We start from the raw sequence: 24074 nt of genomic DNA, 5'->3' as shown, positions 1-24074 counted from the left end.
ATTGAGAGCGGGCATGCTCTGCTTGGGATGAGCAATCCCGTCTTCAGGGTAGAGGAAGGCATCTAGGCCAAGGCCAGCGARCCYGCTGAAAGCGGCYTTATGTAGGCCAAGGCAAGCGAACCTGCTGAGGCCTGCTGAACGTGGCCGTATAGCGGCCTTGAGCACCACAAAAGAAGGTATTCATGAAACTGGTAAACAAGTCTGGACGGAACTAGGTTCCATAAATGTCGATGGAGCGCAGTCAGCAACCTTGCACCAATCATGTACCCGCTTTATACGTAGGGACAGAAACTGTAACCAATCAYGTAACTATTGCTARCGCATGYGTATTGCTTGACGATATATATACTTTGTGTAAGCTCTAATAAAGGGAGAACGACCATACTCATATTGAGACTCATCGTTACTCCGGGGTCCCCTCCCTCACTCCAACAGGGCAACACATGGATTTATCAGATTAAGGCCCTTCAGTGTAACATGTTTTTTTCCTCATATCATTTTATGACAATACACAATACACAGGGACAAAGGTTGACCAAGCCTCAACTGATCTGGACAAATTTAAACAATGTAATGTTGTAAATGCAAGTCTAGATTCAAACACTGCTCTTGTAAATACCTAAGACTGGATTTTCATTCTCTAAACTGATATTCTTCCTTAGAGATCTATCACCATGCTTTGACAGCTAATTTATTTTGCTGATTTTTAGAAAAAGAATGCAAGCATTAATGGGAAATATAAGATCTGAATATAGCAGAAGCAATGTTTCAGATATAATTGCTTTTTAGATATAAAATGCATCTTAGAAGCAAGCATTTTGCCAAAACTCATGTAATCATGTTACAGTCGGTAACACAAAAACAAAAGGTGCCAGAGAGGGAGGTAAAGGATTGTAATGATCCTTTCACATTAACACCAGTCAGCATAGGAAGAAATTCCCATGGATATGCCTTATTTACCCTGAGCAATACCCATACCTGTTAATGGAGTGAGGGAAAGGGAGAGCTGTAGGAATATAATACAGCTGGAATCAGCCCAAGTAAAAGATTCTGCTGACGAAGAGGCAGTGGAGACTCTTTACGAACTGCCCAAACCCCCAGCCCTAGCAGCGTTATCTAAGAGGCACATAATCAGAGTTATGCTGAATTACAGCTCTTCTTTGTATTAGTACTAGTTCAGCCAAGGTCTTAAAATCAGAAAAACTACTTTTCAACCACCTCCCATCCTCCATGGAGTAGGACCTAGTCTATACTGAAATGAAGCCATGTCATCAAGAGAAGAGTATTCCCTGTCTACTATTTTGCTGATTGTTTCCTCTGCAGAAAATGAACACAGTAAAACTACTCAGGTAGTACCTAGATTTTCAAGGGAAAATAAGGGATATGTTGTCCTGTGTTCACTGATCTTTCTAAAGGAATCTGATGCAAGACTACATTATTCCTAGGTCCTGAGTAATTAAATTTCACATTATTTGCTTTCATTATAAGTTTATCTTTCTTACTCAGCTGCCCTTAAAAACAAGGCCAGAACAATTCAAAACTAGGAAAAGCAACACAATAAAAACTAATTATCTGATTTACTTTTGAACATTGCAACCAGTGATCATTCTATGATGCATATTATAATTGCTTCCATTCTTGCCAATTCTGAGTATTAGCTACTTGCCAAGCAGAAGAAAGATGCTAAATTTGGGGAAATATAATATTTGGTGGCTAGTCACAGCCAATAAAAATGCTGTACACAACACATGCAGGTTGATCTTGCAATTCAGAAGAACACACACAGTGTCTTCCTCTAGATACCTAAGTAGCTGACATAAGTAGCTTGAAAATAGCATAAATAATTGCCATTAGCATGTCAGAATTCCTTCCACTGACAAAATTACTCACTTTCAAGAATTAAAAAGGAATACATGCAACCTGCCAGTAACACAATTTTCTTCTCTAGAAGCGTAACTTAAGTGAAATATCATAGTTCAAAGTAAAATTACTATTACACTGAACTGGATGGAAAACCAATAAAATTAGAACAAAWTCAAGATGTAGTATCTTCTGACACATGCATTTTATGCTGAGATAGATTGACACCAATAAAATTATATTTAACAGCCTGCAAGATATATGTTTTTACAATATTTTTGCTGTACAGGAAATCGAGGTAGTACTCACCCACAGGTATGTTAAAATTAGTGCAAGTTTCTATTTTATCTGACATTACCCACTGGACTTCTTAGGTGTAATGGAGACAGTTGTATGTGACTACCATCTTCCCATTAGACACAGCTACTTGACAAATTCTGTGACAAAAAAATAATCCTTTTTTCTATGTATAAAAATATAGGTAGTAATATTCTATAAAATAATAAAAACAGATTCACAGAAGCCCAAAGTCAGCTTGGGGAACATTAGCCTTGATCCCCTGTATATACCGAACTTAGAATTTCCATGACTTAATTCTTGCAGCAAATTTTTAAGGAAAACATTAACCTGGACTTAAAGATTGCTAGTGATGGAGAATCTATCATAAACATACCACAGCCTTTGATGAGTTGTCTCAATGGTCACTTTTACTGAAAAATAGGCATCTTGTTTCTAGTCTGAATTGTGTAAATATAAGTTTTGGTCTTCTGCCCTGTTATGTTTGTCTGCTGCAGTAAAAAAAAAAAGTTTATTTCATGGCTGTGATTTTTCATTGATAAACTAAACAAATGGACTTGTTAAATGCTCGGTGGACTTACAATGCATGTTTTCTATTCATTCCATTGGCTTTTTTCTGAACGTTCTCCAATTTATCTGCATCCTTCTTATCTGTGAAGAGCAGAAGTGAGACAGACTTCCAAGTGAGATTTAGGGCAGTGCTAAAAGGTAGTAATACGATTTCTTTATTCATGTACCTTCTGTCTACGCATTCAGCAATTTTGACTCTAGAATTTGCACTGGAAACTCAAGTTTAGCTGATGATTTTTGGACCTATATTCTTTTTAGAGTTACAAGCTCTCCGAATGGACATCTCCATTCTGTAAATATAGCTGATGTTCTCCATTTCTATGATTTTCAGTAGATCATATTAGAATACATTAGCAGTCCAGAAATAGAATTGTTTGCTTACAATTTTGCATCCTTTCTTCCAGATCATTGATAAAAACTGAACGGGATAAAGAATCTCTAGAAACACCGTACTCAGTTAGGATGCCAACTCTTTTCAGCCTTATAAGTCAGACTTAAACTGATACAAAATTAAACATAGCACATTACTTTCATTTCCTAATCAGAATATCAGGCAATGCCAAATCAGATGTCTTACAGTAGTTTATTGCATCAATACCAGTAGCTAATAAACCAAATTTATAATTTCATTAAAAGAAAGATTGGTAGGGAAGTTTCAGATAAACTGTTTTCTATATTCCCACTTTGATTGATACTATTTTATCATACTTCAATTCTTTCTTAATAAAAACCCATTTCAGATGGGCCATTGTTCTGTTTCAGATCAATGTCAACTTGATAGGTCTATAAATTACCTGAACCATCCCTATCCCTCTTCAAAAAATGTGACATAGCATTAGTTTTCTTGCAATTTTTTTGGAACTTTCTCACTGCTCCAAGACTTACTAAAAATCAACACAAACACTTAGAGACAAAATCTGGAAAGTTTCATTCTGTATAGCAATATGACTGCAGGAGTATGAATAGAATAAATAACACTCCTCATGTTTACAAGTTCTCTTCTTTCAAAAGAAATAATGCTAAAAAGTTAAAAAGGAAAGAAAGCATCAAAAGCAGTATTTTTTATATGAAAGGAAGAGCGAAAAGTCCTTTGTTTTGTTTCGTTTTTTAAATATGACTTGCTTTTAAGTGGAATTCTACTGCACAAGTTTGGGTATAAGTCGCATTTATATCTTACCTTTTTCATTACACGTCATTTCCCCTAACTGTATTCATATAAGTTTCAGATTATTTAAATTGACAGTCTAAATTCTCAAAGTCTCAGGTCCTTTTAGATTAAAAAGTATTGATTTATTAAATAAAAAATTTGTAAAACTAAATTCCTGAAACTCTACAGTATATAGACTTACATAATTATATATAAACAGATTATTAAACAGGAAGCAAAATAACTTTATATCCAGCAAATTCATTCTTATAAAACTTGGAAATTTCCAACCACATAAATGTCCACAAAGTCCCATAATTTGGAACTATTAGGAGAAGATCTTTTTCACCAGTTTCCAGACGTTACTTGCTCAGACATTTTTTTCCTTAAATGCTTACTAAACTCACTGCGATATTATCAGCCTGATTAGAAGAGAGTCACCTTTTTACCTGATTTGTGATCACTTAAATGTTTAGAATATGCTTGAAAAAAAAACAGCAGAATTTCCACAGGTACTATATAGGAAGTTACTGAAAATTATCTAAACTGAAAATCCCAAGGAAGACAGCATGCTTGAAGAACAGAAAGTAAACACAAACAACCGTATGCCTGTTTACCTTTTAAATGCTGCAAAAAATTGATGACTTATTTGGTCTTAACAATAGATCACACGCATTTGCTAAATTAATTCTTCCCTTCTTACAACATCAAATCTTTTTTAAGATCATTTATGTTCCACTGCTTCAACTACTACATATTGTGTCTTGATCCTGCAGGCAACTATGCACATACAAACTTTATTACTATGAATATTTGCTTTTAACAGGACTATGTATAACTCAGTGCCTGTTGCTGTGGACTTGAAAATAAATATGTTGATTTAAAAGGTGAAACAGCATCTTATGAAGGCTCTACTATTCTTTACTTTATCTGTAGTTACTGGGAGCAATTATAGCAAAAAATGAAAAATTCCATGATTATTTTGAAGTGCTTCCATCAGTTTATGGCTTCAGTGTTTTCTACTCAAGTAGATAACAATAGAATTATTCTGATATCCACTAATGATTTAGAGATTTTGGATCTTCAGAGCTGAAGACTGAGTAATACTTTCGTAGTGTAAGAAGGAGCAGAATCTGTAAGAGAAAAAATACATATCAGATTTCAGCTATATAAACAAGTACAAATAAATGGAGTCTTTGGCTAGAAACATCTGGGTCTGGTTTTGTTTCAAAGGTACCGTCCAAGTGATTTTTGTGCTAGAAGAGATTTTTGTGCTAGCTTTCAGATATTCTGTTCGTCCATATTATACAGCAGCTACTTYCTTCTCGATCTAGTTTTCAGAAGCTACTATCAGCATAATCTGTATCACAAGAGCTCAGAGGCAGAAAATCCAAGAGGAATTAATGATCCAAACAGCCTTATAAAAAGCACAGAGAAAAGTTTAGTCTAGAAAGACAGGAAAGTGTATCACATTCTCTGAACTGCTTTGCCCCAAAGGCATATAAAGTTGCCATACACTTGTCATTGCCAACTGGGGTTTTCATGCAGCCTGGCAGCCATAACCTGGGACTCTATATTTTACAAGCACATAAATAAACTCCACCACCTCACATTTCATGCATATCTCTAAAGCCAAATTACAATCTCAGATTTTCTCCATTCTCTCTCTTCCTGTTTTCACCACTGTGGCTACTGTTACCAGAATCTGGAACTTTTCCTTTTATAGTAGACTTGACTTTAGAAGCAGATGGCTTAAATAATCAAATGTTCAACTAAGGAACAAAAATCAGAACACAAGATCTTTTTTACAGCCGCACCACAAAACCAGAAAATAGCTGGGGTTGGAAGGCACATCTGGAGATCGTTTGGCCCAAGCCCCCTGCTCAAGCAGGGCCACCTAGAGCAGGTCACCCATGACCAAGTCCAGTCAGGCTTTGAATATCTCCAAGGATGAAGACTCCACATCCTCTCCAGGCAACTCGGTCCAGTGTTCAGCCACCCACAATCACATCCTGCGGTCTTTCTTCACATTTCTCTGCTACCAGATTTTGTAGGACTACTACACAGACCACTTACAGATAATGAAAAGAATGAAAAAACTTCACAAAATTAATTCCGTAAAAGCACATTCTCTCAAAAGAGATTTAAACAGACCGTACATGGGTATTTTGACTCACAGGGAATTTTTCCTTTGTTTCCTATAATATTTTACTAAACAAGACTCAAAAGATTGCCATATTATACCACATATTTAAGAGTATAAGATTGTTTAATTATACCACATATAAAATAGAATAGTAAAAGAAAGCAATACATAAGCTTTCAGGTACTCTGCAATGAAGATAAAAGCAATGGTTTTACTACACTAATTTTTCAATGGTTGAACAATTACTACATTGATACAGATAATCAATTAAAGAGCACTGTATCAAGGCAAAGGGCATTTTATATATACACACAGTGTTCCTTCTTGAGGGGAAGAGTCTCTGCAGGAATTCAAAATCACTGAAGAGTAACTAATGCAAATCCCAAGACAGGTAAGCAAGTCAGGAGAATATGATTAATCACTGTAATACATTATCACCGAATTAACATTAATGCCTGTACAAGCACACTATTAAGTTTGTATATGTTTGTTCAGTTTCAAGTGTTCTAGTAATGGTCCAAACCTTTAACAAAACACATCTGAAATTTTCATTTTCAATCTTATTTAATACCATAAGAGACATTTAGTTTAAGGGCCTATTGTTGTACTCTTAAAAACTAATGCGCACAATGTATGTCTGCATCTTATATCCAAAATAGTTTACTGAAAGGAAGCTTACTGGAAGGAAGTTTACTGGAAGCTGACACATACCTCTTCCCTTTAGGTCTTCAATATAGGCTTTCATAAATTCTTTCTCAAATTGCTCCCGTTCACGTTCACTTTCTATGATTTCTTGAGTGTCTTCACAAACAATAGTTTCAACTGGGCTACCTTTAAGACTTACGAATCTGTAGAGAAAAATATTAACACATGTACATAAGCAACAAGCTTCTGAACATCACTGGTCAATATGAATGTTGCTTTAGAATTTTTTCCAGCAACCAAAAGGGGAAATTTAAGGAACATGTGCTTAATTTCTGTATTATAGCTTCCTTAGGAGCAATCTATTATTAATCACATAAATATTTCAAATAGCACCTTCTCTATACTCCACTTTCCATATAAAAATGATCAGTTTGTCTCTTTCTGTTAGTCTATGTACGTAAATTGTTCTTTGCAATAGTATGTATATTTCTTCATTATGAACTTCTGACAAACCACTCTAATTCCACATCAGTTATGAACACCATCATAACAATATTGCCTAGCAATATGGAATTTTATCAGTATCACTTAGCTGATGATATATATCTCAATTTTTTTGTTGTGTTACTTCTTTTTTACAATGGATGTTTGGGTGTGCATTATGCCATATTTGTGAATTGCCTAAAGCTGCTTCTTGTGAGTAAAAAGCTAATGGTTATATAAACAACTCATACAATGTGTAAATTAAGTGTACAGAATTCTGAAAAATCTCTGATGGTATTATCACTCTAAAGAGAAAAAAAAAACAATAAAATGATTGTTACTTCCAATAGGAAAATTGTTCCAATTAATCATATGGCTTGTTAAAATCTCATGAATTGCTCTGTCAGTTCCAAATGGTTTGATACAAGACCTGAATATCACCTGCAGAAACATAGGATCGCTGTAAATGCAGACAAAAAGGCCTTGTAGTGTTCTCCTACATGCAACAAGACACTGTTTCATGACAGAGAACACATGAATCACTAAACTCATGGGACACATCTGTGAGATGATAAAGTTTCTCTACTGCCTCTCTAGTGGCTCTGGTATGAGTGCAGTCAGAATTTAGCCACCGGGTACAGTAGAAACAGCTGTTTGTGAAACTATTTCTTCTTGGCATAGCTACCTCTTTTCTTAACATATTCATTTCTCCCTCACTTTTACTTACTTTAAACCAGTGGTTGACTCACAGACGGCTGTGGGTATCTCAACCAAGTCATCACCACTGACAACTAGCAAACTGAGTTTTGGCATATTGACCAGGGCTCGGGGAAGATAAGTCAACTTGTTTTTCTGTAGGAGAAGTGTCTGCAGTTGATCTAACCTATAAAAGTGTAAAAGATAAAGATAGTTTAAAGTATTTATTTCAGTCAGAAGCATCCATCTAAAACAGCAAAACAATCTTGTGGAGAAAAACAGTAACATGCTCCATCTTTGGCTTCCCCTGAATTATTCATACCACACTCTCACAAGCATTTTCATCATCTTTAATGAACATTTTCAGTCATGATTTGACATCATAGGTATTAATAGCCTACCTGTTACGAGTACTCAGAAGAACACCCAAGACAAAAGATTAAAAAAATTATTGCACACTTTCATACAAAAGACGTTGACACAGTGTGATGTAAAGCCTCACCTCGGGTATATGAGAAACTAATGAAAAACTTGGTCACCAGCTCACAATTTTGCCCAATGGCTGTTTTCTATGTATAACATATGTCTGTGCTAGGCAGTATATTCCTATCTATTGTTTTTCACTAGTAATTAGTACTGTGGGGAGCAGAAGAAAGACCAAATCCTGGTCACATGGTTCTCACAAGTTGTCCCACTGAAATCAATTTAATGACAAAGTTTTGTGGAGGAACGTGTTGGGCTGCTTTTGCCTTTGTTTCCCCTGACTTCTCCTAATGAAATAGTAATCTGTGGCTGAGCATTTATTCCTTCGCATATATAGGAAACAAAAAGCATAGCAAATTGAAGAAATAAGTTTCTCTTGTTGACCAGAAGGGTCTATCGCTAAAAGAGTGTTGCAGACCCATATAGTTTGTTTGAATTCAGGAAGAGAAATTAAGTAAGGATTCAGCTCACTGCCAATTTTTTTATTATTATTATTATTATTATTATTATTACCATCTCAGACTTCATGGTAATGATTGAAGTTCTTCAATACTGCAGGCATCATGAGGCTGAATGAGAATCTCAGTTTGGACAGCTGGGGGAAAACCTGACATTTCCTAGTCTTCAGAATCCACATAAGCACCAGAGATCTCAAAATTCAGGAACCAAAAGATGGAAAAAAAATGTATGTTGTGGGGTCTGACTATGATATTTTAATATTGGGATTGGTAATTCTAAATGGAGAGGATGAGGTAGAAAAGGAATATATTACAGATAAAGAAACTTATATAGGTTACAGGTTATATGGAAAAAAATGACCCTTAAGTCGAATAGGTATCTTTCCACAAAGTAAAAATATCCTTTTAAAAGCTCTTTTAAGTTAGTTAAATCTTTGATCAAGCTTTCTGGAAAAAAGTTGGCAGTTTTACTCTATTATGGCTAGAACAATTGAATTACTAATACAAATTAAGACTTCATTCCTGCTATCAGAGACATCTGTGATTATACAATGTCCTAGAGAAGTCTCCTTGCCCAGTCACAAAGGTCTTACGAATTTGAAGGATGAATGAGGTTTCTATGAACTTTCTTTCACCTCAGGGATCTCTATTCTCAGATCAATAGACAATCCTTTTCATTTGTTCATTTTTATAAACACTAGTTAATACATGTTTTGGTTTACTTATGGCTAAAGTTTAGTAAACCAAGTTACAAGAGGAATTCAGAGTGAGTAAACAGGTCTGGGGATAGTAAAATGCTTTCCCAGGCTAGCAACTCCCTTTTAAAGCAATCAGCATAAACTTTTTGAAACTAATTCTAGTGGATCTCTAAATACAAAGTGCATGTGTATATATATACATCTACATAGGAGGGGAGGATTGTAAATGTTTTTTTTAATCATATCAAGGTTTTTTGGCTTCATTGCCAAAGTTTATCAGGATCTTTCAGTAGTAAATGTGCTTTAGTTCACATTTCGCTCTATCTCATCTACCCATCTAGGTCACTCCAGAGGTGTGCTGCTGCCAATTCTGTGTGGAGAGTCCTCTTTACTTAAACTGGGGGACGAGCATGGCTCTGGTACTTCCCAAAGAGCACTACCTGGATATGATGGCAAATGAACCAGAAAGTGTAATTAGTTAACTGTACAGGAGAGGCATTGACTGTGCAATCTGCCAATGAGCTAGAAAATGTAGGTTTTGTTCTCCAACCTATTCCAGTAATAACAGTGGTAAAGTTTATTTCCAAACTATCTAATGCATTTCAGGATGTAAATTTTTCATGTGACTTTTCATTAACAGCATCCCTTGGAAGCTTGTTGCTTTCTAGGTTTTCTTGCTAGTTCATGAGCATATCCATGAATTAAAACATAAACTACCTGTCTATGTCTTGTGGGAGATCTTTCAGGTTGTTGCTGCTAATATCCAACCACTGCAAATTAGACATCCGGAGTACACAGATTGGAATAGAAGGGAACTTGTTTGCCGACACATCCACAACTGTGACTTGTTTCAGGTTACTTAGCTGGAAAGAAATGATGCTTATTTTAGTTACATTTTGCCAACACAGGAAAATGTTCCATTCTTCAAACATTATTTTTCCTCTCACACCACTTGGAAAAAATACAGTTTCAGATGCCACCAAGATTGGAACCAGCCAATGGCTCGCTTCCCTCCTAGGTAATATCTGAACTAAGCCCCAAAGTGACAAAGCATGGTTTTGATAATTAATAGATGCTAAGTTACTATTCTCAAAATCAGAGATTTTATAACTCCTATCAAAAATACACAACCTGTAACCTTGTGTTATGCACTGAGAATATATTGCTCAGTGACCCTTACAAAATGAAACTGCCAATTTAAGCCAACAGAAAATTTGGTTCAATATTTTTCAGAGTAAAGATTTTAAAAAATACATCTTCCATACTCCAAGCTAAATATATAATAAGGTGCACTAGAGCTTTTTATTTGAATACTTCCCAAAGGAATTACATTTTTAAGCAATAAACCTTTAGTGCAACAAAGGTTAACTACAAATTTTAAATGTACCTGTTAAAAAAATAATTGTTACAGCTCTGTGTACTGAATTAATTATTCACACTATCAGTGTTCATAAAACCATGCAGCTAGCTAAAGTGACCATCAAAGGAGCAGAAATGTTAATAAAAAAAGTACTTTAGAAGGAAAATGATGTCTTTGAGCTTCTAATCATATGTCAGCATCAAAACTGATCCCTATAGATCCTGATACTGAATACAAAGTAGCAAAAAACTTCACTGGTCATTGACCTAAGGTTTTTTAGAATGCAGAGAATAATTAGAAACCAAAACTCCAAAGCTAATACATTTTCAACTTCCCAAGTGAGCAAAATGCAAGCAACAGTATAAATTACAAAAAATTCAGAATGTTAGAAAATACATTCTGAATCCTTGAGAGGATTTATCTCAGAATAAAGTTCGGTTCCCTTATATTTTATGGCCAAACTTTAATTTACTGCAATGCTGCCAGAATTTCATCTGCGATATTTAATTTGACCCTTGTCTTTTAAAATGCTCCCATTTGTAGCTTGGTGCTGTGTCAGAGCCCTGTCTTCTTTTCAGATGTAACCTCATATTGCTGCCAGATGTTAGAATTTGRGGAAATGTGTTCAGGGAAATTTACTGAAGCTATCATATTTGAAAGGACTACACAATTAAGTTTGCCTTTCAAAAACGTAATAGAGGTACAAGTCTCTCAAGTCAAAGATATAATGTTGAAATCTGCCCACTGCTGCATTAAAGTGGCTTTGGTGAGGCATGACAGTGGAAGTCTCTCGCTCCTGATTCAGAACAGGCAAGCACACATTTTATAGTGACACTTCTCACTTCCAAAGCTTTTTATCATTTTGAGGACTGACTAGTAGCAATGAACAGTCACAGTCCTGCTCTGTAAATTTTCCAGATACTGAATCTTCTTCCAACAAAACAGAACTTCCCATTGCACGTGGAGAGCAGAGGGACTACATAGATAATAGCAGTAAAAGAATGCAGAAAACACTTGGCATCATCTTTACACTGTATTTACATCAAATAACTTATTTTCACAACTCCAAAATCCCAAGCAAATATTCAAATTTCTCTGCACTCAAGCAATTTGCTAAACCCCCARTGTATTTCTATCAAAGGCAAAACAAACACTCCCCAAAAGGGATTCAGAAGGCACAGAATTAAAACAACAGCCCTGGTGCTTAGTTGCCACCCAAAAGGTTCCCAAACCATTCCCAAAGAAAAGCCATGGTTTCTAACCACCAAGAGGCAACATGGAATATTGACATCACTGTTCACCCAAGTTTCTAAAAACTGTTTTCCCAGTCAGTCACCTGCCACGCTGGAACAACTAGGTAACATTAACACTAGGTAGTAAAATGACATTTTTTCAACAGCAGGAACTGATTTTATGTTTTCCCGAAAGCGCTTTGCTGTGTTAAATATTAAAGGGAGCATCAATATAGCAATATTGTATGTCATTTTTCAAGTAGTCTTGAAAAGAGATTGTTTTAATACCTGATTAGATGAAAACCTACATTTTTCAGGAACTTTTACTCCCATGAAAATGAACTAACAAAATACAAGGTGATGAACTGCCTTGGTACAAAATTTGGTCCTGTATGCCACAAAATATATGGAACCATGATTATATTGCATAGGCTGAAAGTCCTCAGTGCTTGTTCTTTTAGGGTAATATTTAACAAAATCTGTCTATTTTCTGTACTACGTTGATACCAAATGGAGTTTTTATTTAATCTGTCTCTGAAATGTTACCAACAAACCTCTGTGATATAGGACACATTGGAAATTATAGCATCTACGTATTATACTTCCTAGAGCAAACCCTGTATATTTTATTTGTTTTTGAAGGGCTGATGGATTTTTGCACCTCTTATAACATTTCATTTTTAAACAAGCATGACTCCCTTATCTTTTCACCTAAGCATTTATTTTTCCTTGATATTGATTTTTGCTACTTTCCTTGTTATCTGACTTTCAATCCATCAGTATATAGGCTTTATGCAAGTTTCATTTCAACAAATAGCTACACTTGATAGTCTAGTTACCTGGACCCACTTATTGCGGTCCTTATGTTTAATCGCAGCTGTCATCTTTATATGACAAACTACTCCCTTTTGCTTATCTTAATAATTTTACTCATAGAAATAACCTAGATAACATCATAGAACTCCACTCCTTCTCTTTCCCTCTGACAGTTAAAGTTTCATTTGAAAGAAAAGGACACCACACCCTGAGCTGAATGAGTTGTTTGATTAATGGGTGTGTTTTTATTTCTGCTCTGCTTTTTGCCATGGAAGGGACATACTGATAAGTTTGCATGCAAGTTTATCACGAGTTGCCTACTGCTTAGCATCAACAAATGAAAAGGCGTAAAGTCATGTCAAAGCTTTTATACAAAAATTCTGTTATTTTCAATTACATGTAAGCATGCTGTGACAGAAATAGCATCTGATCAAAGTCAATATATTACAAGACATACAGAAGTTTAACCCACAAATGCCTATCAGTACATTATAAACCAGCTTTTGCCCAGAAATTTCAGGCTCATTGAAATCAAAGGAAATTTGTACCACCACAGTAGTTATAGTACATTTCATCTCCCAAAATGTGGAGATTGGCACTCAGTACCTCAGTAGCTTGGTGAAAGCACTATGGGGTATTTGACAGAAAGAGCAGCCTAGGAGCAAACTTAACAGTTGTCTCCTTAGGTTTCGAATGTTCAAACCAAATCCCTAACTCTTCTTTCACAAAGCTGTAGATGTAAGGTCTCCTCTAATTTTATTAACATTCCTGGAGAAAAGTATGATTAAGAGAAAGGTTACAAGGGGGCTTTTAGAAGATCTTTCTTGAAAATATACACATATATTTAGAGTCCAGTCCACTACTGAACTACCAAACCAGACTCTTAACCCTGAGGGGGCAAAGGTATTTAACTAGTCATCCCTTTACCTTCAGTAACCAAATGCTATTTTACATATTTTGTGACAAAAACCTTTCAAGCATAAAAGTGTGCAACTTCACACAGCACTTGCGTTGGTGGTAACATGATAAGGTAAGTCCAAACAACGTACGTGGAAGCAGGTTTTCACCCAAATGACATTATTCTGATTTTGCAATGATCACATCCTAAACCTTTGTGGAGTTAATCCACAGTCACTGTTATTATGATGCCAGACTGTTTACTTACTAGTTCAACTTTATCCGCTTTCATCTCTGGAGCATTACCATCAATTAAACACCTAATATTTCAAATGTAATAGAGTAATTATAGTTATGATGATCTAAATATTAGAAATTCACAGAAAAGAACAATTTCACAATTTTCTCAAACCTTTCATCAGGACTGCCAAGAACGAGAAAGCTGGCTGCACATACAATACTCACAACAATATCAGGTATTGATCATTCACATGATTGAAGAACCACATAGCAGTAAGAGCAGGACTATTCTTCATACAGTTAAACTCCCTGAGAAACTGGATCATGTGTTTAGATTTAAGTATAGGAGTTTTCCCAAGCCAATAGATGAGTCACAGGCATGAAATTAGGCACCTGACTGATGATTTGCTGGGCTGGTGCCATAACAAGTCTGCTGTCTCAAAAAATAAATTTATGTTGATTAAACTATATAAAATTTTCATTGTATTACTACTGTAGCTACATGCAGTCTGCATATATTATTGCACTTTGCCATCATAAAGTCATCTCTTCTCCAAATCTCCAAACTTTGAAAATTAAGAACACACATTAGGAGGGAAAACTAGGCTCTACCAAAGTCAGTGACAGAAGTCTCATCAACTGCAGTGGATCCAGGAACTCACTTTGGGTGTGTACTCTTCATGTCTTTAATTAAAGCTGTTAGTTAGACCACCAATGTCAGTAGTGCATGGGCATGAAGCAACCTCTCCAGAGTGTTACTGTAGAAAGCGTCCTCTGGGTATCAAAAGACCTCTTTTGAAATATATTCTGTTCCATTGCCGAGAGATGACAAAAATAGCTCACTTTCACAAGAGAACAGAGACAAAGCCAACAAATTTTTTTCATTTCCCCTCCAAGTTGCAGCAGCAGCCAAAGGAGAGATGCTATTCAAACGGTGCAGACCCAGTCATGATTTAAACATACACAGCAATCCTGTTTTGCCATGACAATACACTGCAGCTTGTGAAGTTATTGTTCTAATTTTAAAAAAATGAGCATGTTTGTTTGAGCTCATTCAGAAACCCAGAGTAAATCAGTATTTGCCAGAGGAGGAATATAGGAGAAGGGAAAAGAGGAAAACACCCAAAAGAGATGAAAATTTTATTTTGTAGCTTCTCTAAATGGATATTATGAGCAAAGATGACAACAAAAATAAAGAATGCTAAATCACGGGTTTGTTCTACACTGATAAAATAGCAGCCATTCACTTTAAAGGAAAAGATAACAAGGGTATTTAAAGAGAGAATATCAGTAGAAAAGAACCAGGTAATGGCATAATATTGACAGAAGCAAAATAAATACCAAGAAAAATTATGAGAAAGAAACAATCAGGTGAAACTGAGAAAGGGATCCTATGACTCTAACCTATTACAGTAGCAACATTTTGATGATTGATGTTGATGAAAACACTTCACCTTATGTATACTGACGCTGGGCAATAGCAATAGCTTTCTACAYCAAACTGAACAAATGCAGCCTGATAAACTTTTGAAAACAAGACTTTCATGGAATGTCAGCCAGAAACCAGCTTGTCCAGAAAAGTAAATCTTATTGTAAAATAAAAAGTCCAACACATTATTTTTATTAACTCTAGTGAGATTTTTGTAGAGGTAAAAATCATGTAGGAGGCAGAATACTAATGTTCCTGTCTTCAGTAGCAGAGGTCAAAAGATTTGAGGAGTGATTTGTGATCTGTCAGTTGCTTCATGTGATATCAGAAATAAGACTGTCCATTTTTTTGCTTTACAAATGGAGTAGAACATTTTGCCTTGTAACACAGTTACTTCACTAAAATGCATGTTTCTTGCCTGCTGGGGTGCTGGGCAACATTAGCAGCTTGACAAATACCACCAACTGGACACCAATCAAGAGAACCCTGCAAGCCAGAATTAGATATATCTATTCCTGAAGCAGGGGTTTCATGATGAAAATGCCCAAATTCAGGAAAGTCACAACAAAGATGTGTTTTGCACCCTGTGACRTATCTGGTCTGGAATTAGACCTTAACTACTTGAGCAAACTGTTGCAAAATATCCATCACCAAAATGCGGTTGGGGTGGGGGGAGGTTAATGCCACAGACTGTATGTGCATGACAGTACACAAACCTACAATTGACAACACTGTCAAAAACTGGACATGACAATCCACAGCTTTGTGGCTTGCCAGGATTACAGCAAAATTTCTCTCCATCCTCTTTTCCTTTCTCACAATGCTCTTAGAAACATGCTTGTATTTTTTCTGTACATATTTTGACACGATTGCCAACCTAGCAGGAAATGTTGGAGTTCATTCGTTCAAACCCAAAAGATTCTTTTCTTTCTACATTGTACCAATATTTGTGGGAGGGCTTATGTCCTGCTCTGCTACACAAACATAAAAATTGGAATAAAACTAGTATTATTAAAAGACTCCGATATGGGAGACAGGCTTTTTCCCTGACTTGGACAAGAAAGTTGAGGAATGGTGCATATATTGCATCTGCGGTGGGGTGGGGTTTGTAGTAACCAACATGTGGCTGCTTTCCAAGAACCTGTTGCTGCATTAAAGAACCCTTCTTGCAGTTTCTACTGCTTCATTGCTATTCTGCACTGCTCCAGCCAGGCTGCATCCAAGTAGCCTTCAGGAATGGATTAAAGTATTATTGTTATTAGTCAGTGCTAATAAAAATATGAGTGAATACTTATTCTTACACTTACTTATAAAAACTTATAATGAAACTTGGCTTTCAAGACACCTCTTACAGGGAGGATTCCCCTGACCTGGAATTTGCCAAGATCTGGCACAGGCACTGGACAGTCTCCAGCCCTTCAGTAACACCACCCAGCCAAGTACATTTCAGCACTGCCCCACAGCTGGGGCACGGCAAGCCTTCAAGCTGCTGAGGAGACTGTCTGTGTTTTACTGAAAATTCTTTAAGGATTCTTTTTAACTTTCTTTTTTAAATATACACTAATGAAATACTTGCTGAAATTGGTATTTCCTAATCAAACTGTCTGAACAGAAAATATCTGGCCCAATTCCCAGTGTAGCCAAGAAGACTCTGTAATTCAGGCAAGCTTCTAGGTCTAAATTATGTCAGGAGCACTTCCATCAGCTCAGAGCACCTCGGGAAAGGCAGGCATAAACACAGCTGAATGCTCGGTATATAATGCTCCCTGGATTGCTAAATTTTTTCCTGTGTCATTTAAATGCACAGGGAAACTTTGTCTAAGAAAATCAAACATGCGGTCCAGTCCAGCATAGTTACTCAGAGGATAAATTGTGTATAATTAGGCCTCATGGTACTAAAACAATATAAACTCAAACACATCTGCACTTTCTTCTATGTACTGTTATCAAAAGGAGCAGCTTCCAAGCAAATGCTTTACTACCTAGCCCCTTTCAGACCATATCCCAGGTTCTGTCATTTCATTTGCTTAGCTACGCATTGCTGCTGGAGACTTATTCCCATAGTCTTTTGCTTAACATTAACTAACAAAAAATTTCTACATATTTGTCTACATCTTTTACAGTGCCAGATAACATTTTCTGTGAACATGACATTTTAGGAATACCTACATAATGCTTTAAACATATAAAAACATAGATAGGAAACTGCCTACTGAACACACACCTAGACTGAGCAACATTTATTATTAACAGCATACATCTAAAAGGTCAAAATTTTCACAACTGCAAATAAAATCTAACATGGAAAAGTAAAAGTTAATACAAGAAAAGTGAATTATGCACATTTCTTAAATTGACTGGAAGCTGGGAAGAGATGGAAAGGTGAAGAAGGTAATTGTATCTATCTCAGTGAAAATCTTCTGCTCAATATACACTAGCGGTCTAGAAAGTAAGTAGTTGGATATATATGTAATATGATATACAATAATAATCCTGTAAACTACTTGCCACTACATAAATCAATTGTACACCTACATCCAGAACACCATATGCACTTTTAGTCATTCTGTCTCAAAGAAAAATACAACCATAATAGATGGGATTCAGAGATCAGCAATGATCATTAATAGAATGGAAAGACTTGTATTATTCTTATTGATTCTTTTGTTCTGCAATAGTTCTGAAAGACCTAAATCAAAATTATGAAAGATTAGAACAGTTTAGCCAGAAATGGTAAATACATGGTTCTTTCTACTTTTGCAATACAAGATCAAGACAGCCAAAAGCAAGGCACTTCCTTATAAAGTGTACAAGTTCTCCTATACAAGCTATAAAATTTGCAATGACAGCATATTTCCAAGTCTAAGAATTTTGCAGAATTTAGAAAGGAATTTGACATTTTCAGAGGTAACAAAAACATCTATTTCTAGAGTCACAGTTCAAACAAGTCTGGTTCAAAATTTTTCAACCTCAGAAGATGGCACAAGCACTCACTGATGTTCTTGGTGGAAGAACACCGAATGCTCTCRATATTCAGCTTGCTTGTTTGGACATTTCAGGTGGAAACTGCTAGAAGTTGAACTCTTTTGGAAAGTTGATCTGCAGTGTACCACTGTATCCTAATATTAGCATCATCATACCAGAAGGACCTAGAAATAAAGCTTTGTGGTGCTATGTAGTAAAAACACCTATTGAGAGACCCCTGCTTTACAGAATTAACACCTTCACTAGCCCTGACAGGCAAATGGAAGAAAAGAAACAAACATGGTGACATGAAGTCACTTGCCAAGTTCAAACAATAAGGCAGAGAAAATATGACACAGATTTCCCAATTTATAGTCCTGAGGTACTCAGATCACTCCTCCAGACAGGTATTGTGAAAACTCTCAGCACCTATCAAGACTTTCTTTGATTAAAGTAACAAGATTAGTGGGGATTAAGATGACCTATACTTCCACAACCTTCTCATTTCTTCCTTTTTAAAAAAAATTGTAATCCAGCATCCTACAGCTCCTAAGTGTCACATTAGGCCCTTGAATCAAGCCGACCTTTTCATTGCCTCTAGCCTGCATTTCAAAAAGCATTTTGTATCACCTAGTAGTCTGAAGGGCTGAAGACAGCTTCTGAGAATAAAAAATCTTTCAACTACATTAAAAGCTGTTTTGGGTAACCTGACCTCCTCTTAACTATCTCCCTGCCCTGTAAGGAGTATTCAACGAGAAATAAAAAACTCGACAAAAGCAGAAATGGAGAACAGTTCATGTCATGGTGATGCCCACATCTGACCCTGAAATACACATCCTCTAATTCATCACAGTCTCTCTACCACTGTGATCCCACAGGTCAGATGTGACTTTTCATTGACCAAACCTGCATTTTATGACAAAAAAAAATAGCAGCTTCAAGACAGCTTGATAGTCCGTGTACACCTCCTAAAAGGATCAGCACTGGGAGTCATAGTCATACATACAGTCATGCCTGCTCATCACATAGCCCCCCGTATGCTGGTGAGCACTGGCTGGACTTAATCAGCATCCACACCACTCACCCAGTCTGCTGCACTGAGTCTCAAGTTTCAGGTTCAAGAAATCTGGATAAGCAGTATCAGCTCAGAGCAGTTCAGAGGACTGTTGGCAGAAGTGGCTCGAATAAGGTAGGTAAGGAGGAAGCAACCAAAAACCGGGCTWACTAAAAATAGACAGACCGGAAGAACAGAATTTACCAGGATCAATTTTGCAAAGTAAAAGATGAAGAGAAAAAAAAGTCTTATCCCTGCAAAGCTATACTTACAGCATGAAGCTGCTTTAACTTTACCATCGCCTTTGTTACTTAAGTTTTTATCATTCACAAAATTACCCACTCTTTCTGATTTCCAGCAGCAATAACCAGCTATGACAAGCCACAACAGTGAATTGCATGGATAGTCTAAACAGCAGGTGAGGAGAGAGCTTATTTAATATTTGTTCCAAGTTTTCCAGCCATTAATTTCATAACCTGAAATACATTGTGCTTTGCATTAATACTCAGAAGCATGATGGGGCCCAGGTGTGTGAGCTGAACAGAATCTCTTTGACCAACAAAACAGGAACCATAGTACCACATCCTGAACTGAATTCCCATGCATCTCCAGCATCACTTCCACTTCATGCAGGGTGCATTTCTGCATTTTTTTGCCCCGCACTAGTAAAGCAGATTCACATCTACAGGGGACAAAAAATAGGGTGGCATCTTCTTTGTACTGATATGGCTGACCAGAGTCTTTAAGTCTTTTCCTCTGATCAGTGGTGATGAATAAAAAGTCACAGTCAACCCTATCAAGTGTTGTTTACAACTGTAAAAAGTTGATCAATCAGGTAACTACCTATAATTAGTTAACAACTGATAGGGATGCATTCAGTAATAAATTAAATACATTAACTTCAAATAGGCTCAGGAGCCAATTGCGCTAACTTAATTCTTCTCACTAGCTGCACTTCATGCAATAACTTGCTTCTCTCCCTCCTCCTACACCCCTCTTTCAGGCTCCCATGAATCTATGCACATGAACATCAAAGATATCCTGATGTTTCTTTTAAGTTAAGATATGCAAATGGCAGAATACTATGTACTACCTCTCCCATTACATCTGCTCAGTGGTTATGTAAAACCTGCCTCATGTTATCTCTGCTGATGGACAGAGAACATATATACTGGGATTTTGAAAGGCTCTGTTGCTATTGAACTCAGGGAGATTTTGAACTGTTTTCAGAGAAAGCAGAGCTGGAACAATGCTAGATAGATTTACCTATTGTAAAACCTTTTTACAATTAGATTCATTTTTTGGAACAAGATAGTCATGTTGCAGTGTTTGCATTATGTTGCTCATTGGTAAGGCTGTAAAAACACTTCTCTGTCATTCCCTGATATATAAAATTTCAGCCTGCGAAAGGTGGTATTATTTTCATTGAACTCAAGTGAAAGGTAAAGTAAAGGTAAGTGGCACCAGGGCATGCAGGTAGATACGGATCACTTCTTTAATTAAATGGGCAGTTATTATTAGCTGCTGACTTGCTCTGACAGTGGAGTGTTTTTGAAGTGCTGCTGTATTAATTAGGAGACTTTCGAGGCACGGTGTCAAAACAGTACCAACTGACATGCTTTCCTATGTCTAACCACATAATCCCATTTCCCAACATATTGCTGTGTCCTTCTTTACCCCCTTGTCTATTAAAACATTTATGAGAGCTCCCACAGCACTAAAGCCTCCCTGAATCTCCTCTGACATCTGACACTTTTGCACCTGCTCTTTCATTTTTCACACCCCTCCTGCTAATGTTTGATGTTACATTTTATACCAGTTCCATAAAGCAGCTGTTCCTTAGCAGGGATTGACAGTACTTTGGCCAACTGTGACAGAAAGCAACTTGTCTGGAGCATTAAGCAAATTCGAAGGGAAAACAAGCACCAAGCAAAGAAAGGCAAGATGAAATTCCCTCCAACAGAAACACATCCGAGCTAAGCAGCTGCAAAAACAGGACTTTTGCCAGTGATTTCAAAAGAACAAGAATTTTGCCAGAGGTTGGCTTGGTGCTGCTGGCTTCACAGTAGCAAGTCAAGCTCTATTACACCACTCCTCACAGCTTTGTGATCCTGAATTTACTCAAAAAAGTCAAATTGCACAAATCAAATTCAGTTTTAACATATCTAGCATATAATTCCTTTGAAATTTTTTAAAGATGTTGCAAACACGGGGACTTTACAGGTCCTATATAATCCCAAAAATAAGGAAGGAAGGAGCTAAGGGTGATGATGAGCTCCCCCCATGCCTGGCTGGATGGTCAAACTTCTGGGAAATTACTGTCCTGTTCTTCCAGCTGATTCGAGTTTTGATTTTATAATTGTTACACACACAACAAAAATAGTAAGGAAAAAAAAAAAAAAAAAAAAAAAAAAGGCTGTAAGGTTGAGGGGTAGGAAGAATTACATGCTGCTAGGACACCCTGTCTCCACCCTTCCTGCTAAGTAGCATAAACACCTCCCTTTGCTGAATAGGACTGGTCACAGCAAAAGAACCAGACCAAAGGAGACCCAAAATCTCTGGTTTAAAATATCTTTTGAAATTGTACGAATATCTAAAAGTTCTTTATGCACATTTTGGATACTGCTGTGTTTGAAAACATTAGGAGAGTAACATTAGTCCTTAACGAAGCACTAATCGCAGCAGTGTCTTTCAGGGTCAGATATACTAACGTTATTGAAAAATGCAAAACACAGCTAATTAATATTGTATTCTTCAGGTAGCCATAAACAAAACAGAGAAATTGCACCAGTTATGTCTCCAGTTACTCTCTGAATGTTTTGAAAGCTCCCCAGTTCTCTACTTGCTGATATCAAGACTTAGCTGAAACCTCCTATGCATCAGAATTACAAAACAGGATTTTATTTGATCTGTTGAAAACAGGGTTTGCCAAACAGCCAGAAAGCTTAACCTTGCCATTTCTCTGAACTTCAAAGGTCAGTTTATATATGATTGACATGGAAACACAAGCATATATATAAACATGCTCTTTCTTTGACAAAGTATTCATGTGCTATGGCAGTCTCTGTCTCATATCTTCACTTTGCACTGCCCAGACCTCGCAAAAGAAATGGAAAACACATACTGGTACTGAACATTATTCAGCACAGAATAATTTTGCAATATCCCTGTTTTTAATTTGATTTTGAACATCAGAACTTCTATCCTTAAACATTTCTGGTTTGGTGCTGGTGGTGTAAAGTGACTTCTCAGCCCTATGACTGTGGGCATGTGGCACACCAAATGGAACAAATGGAGGAAATGAGAATTTCCTCATCTTCCCTCTCTTCTCATTAAATGTCTTTTGGGTCACATCTATCAATACTCTTGGCTGATGTAGCATTACTAACAGAAGTTTACAGTATGGAAAAAGAACTGGCCCTTCAACACAGCAAATTTGTCTCTTTGAAATATCAACACAAAAGAGATATTCTGCTATGCACTGGAAATATTAATCAGGTGATGCAGTAAGTAACTGTAGAAAGCAATAAATTCTTAAGGAAGCATATCTCAGATTAAGGTCAAAGCAGTTTTTCTACACACCTATAGCCGAAGGCATACCTACTCGATAATACCATCTCTATTTCTAGAAAAAGTAATTAGTTGCATAACATGTACCAAAACAGCAATAGGAGCTGTATAAAATAGTAAAAATACCAGCATCTTCCCAATTCTTAAATTCACCTAAAAACACACAGGAACTACAACAAATGCATCCATCCCTCCCCTGTCTCTGCAGCCACAGAGCATTACAGCCAGTAAAATACTGTTGTGCTAGGAGAGGGACTAGATACCATACAGGGCATGCCTCTCCTAATCTGCTTAGCTACAGGGACAAATTCAGCTCTACAGAGGAGCCTTATAAGTTATATGTGCCATCTCAGGGAAGACTGTGCCCTAAACCCCACAGCTCAGCTTCCTCTACTGAGCCTAGTTACTGTGGTCCAGATGCATGTGTTACAAACTGGCTGCATTAATGGAAGGCCATGTAGGTTGCCATGCCTAACATTTACATTTGATTTCAATTCGTATTTTCACCCATGGCTAGAGACAGACACTTTTAACTTACAAATGAGGCCAAGACAGACTTGAATTCAGCTGCAGATCCACAAACCGTTGCTGCCAGAAGACTTACTTTGCAAGCAATCTAACCTTGAAGATGAATGGAACTTTAAAATCTAAAAATAATGGAGATTGCAATAGTGGAAGAGAGTAAAAATAAATTGAAAAACAGACACTGAATCAACCTGCTGTTCCTTAGGCATGGTGTAGTATACTATGAAATCCTAAGTCTTGCAAAAATGAAAAAGGAGAGCATACAACCTCAAATTTTTGTAATGGAGTGTTGGATCACATCATTTAAAGATTAAGTGAGAAGAGGTACAGAGTGCGGGGGTGGCCTTTGGACATAGGGAAAGAGTATTTTGCAAGGAATAAAAAGGCAAATGAACAGTGCACTGGCCTCCTGACACCGCAGCACAAGACTCAGTGCTCAAGGTATGGCTACAGAGCGAGCCAGACAGAAATACCCACAAAAGTCCAGCTACTGGGCACACATGC

General features: G+C 36.7%; 1 protein-coding gene across 1 annotated transcript in view; it reads right to left on the bottom strand.

Annotated features, from left to right (window-relative positions):
• Positions 1 to 4957: 4957 nt before the first annotated feature.
• The window catches only part of LRRC2 (leucine rich repeat containing 2), a 49536-nt gene continuing 30419 nt past the window's right edge, over positions 4958 to 24074 (bottom strand). The window contains exons 5-8 of the mRNA XM_026088510.1: positions 10201 to 10346; positions 7876 to 8031; positions 6732 to 6868; positions 4958 to 5007 (exon numbers count right to left, since the gene is read on the bottom strand). Coding sequence (XP_025944295.1) covers positions 4958 to 5007; positions 6732 to 6868; positions 7876 to 8031; positions 10201 to 10346 — 489 coding nt within the window. The remainder of the gene's footprint in view (positions 5008 to 6731; positions 6869 to 7875; positions 8032 to 10200; positions 10347 to 24074) is intronic.

The sequence above is a fragment of the Apteryx rowi genome, unplaced genomic scaffold (assembly GCF_003343035.1).
Source record: "Apteryx rowi isolate R43461 unplaced genomic scaffold, aptRow1 scaffold_77, whole genome shotgun sequence".
In the NCBI taxonomy this organism is placed as follows: Eukaryota; Metazoa; Chordata; class Aves; order Apterygiformes; family Apterygidae; genus Apteryx; species Apteryx rowi.
Note: the sequence above shows the minus strand (reverse complement) of the source record. Positions and strands in the feature narration are given on the sequence as shown.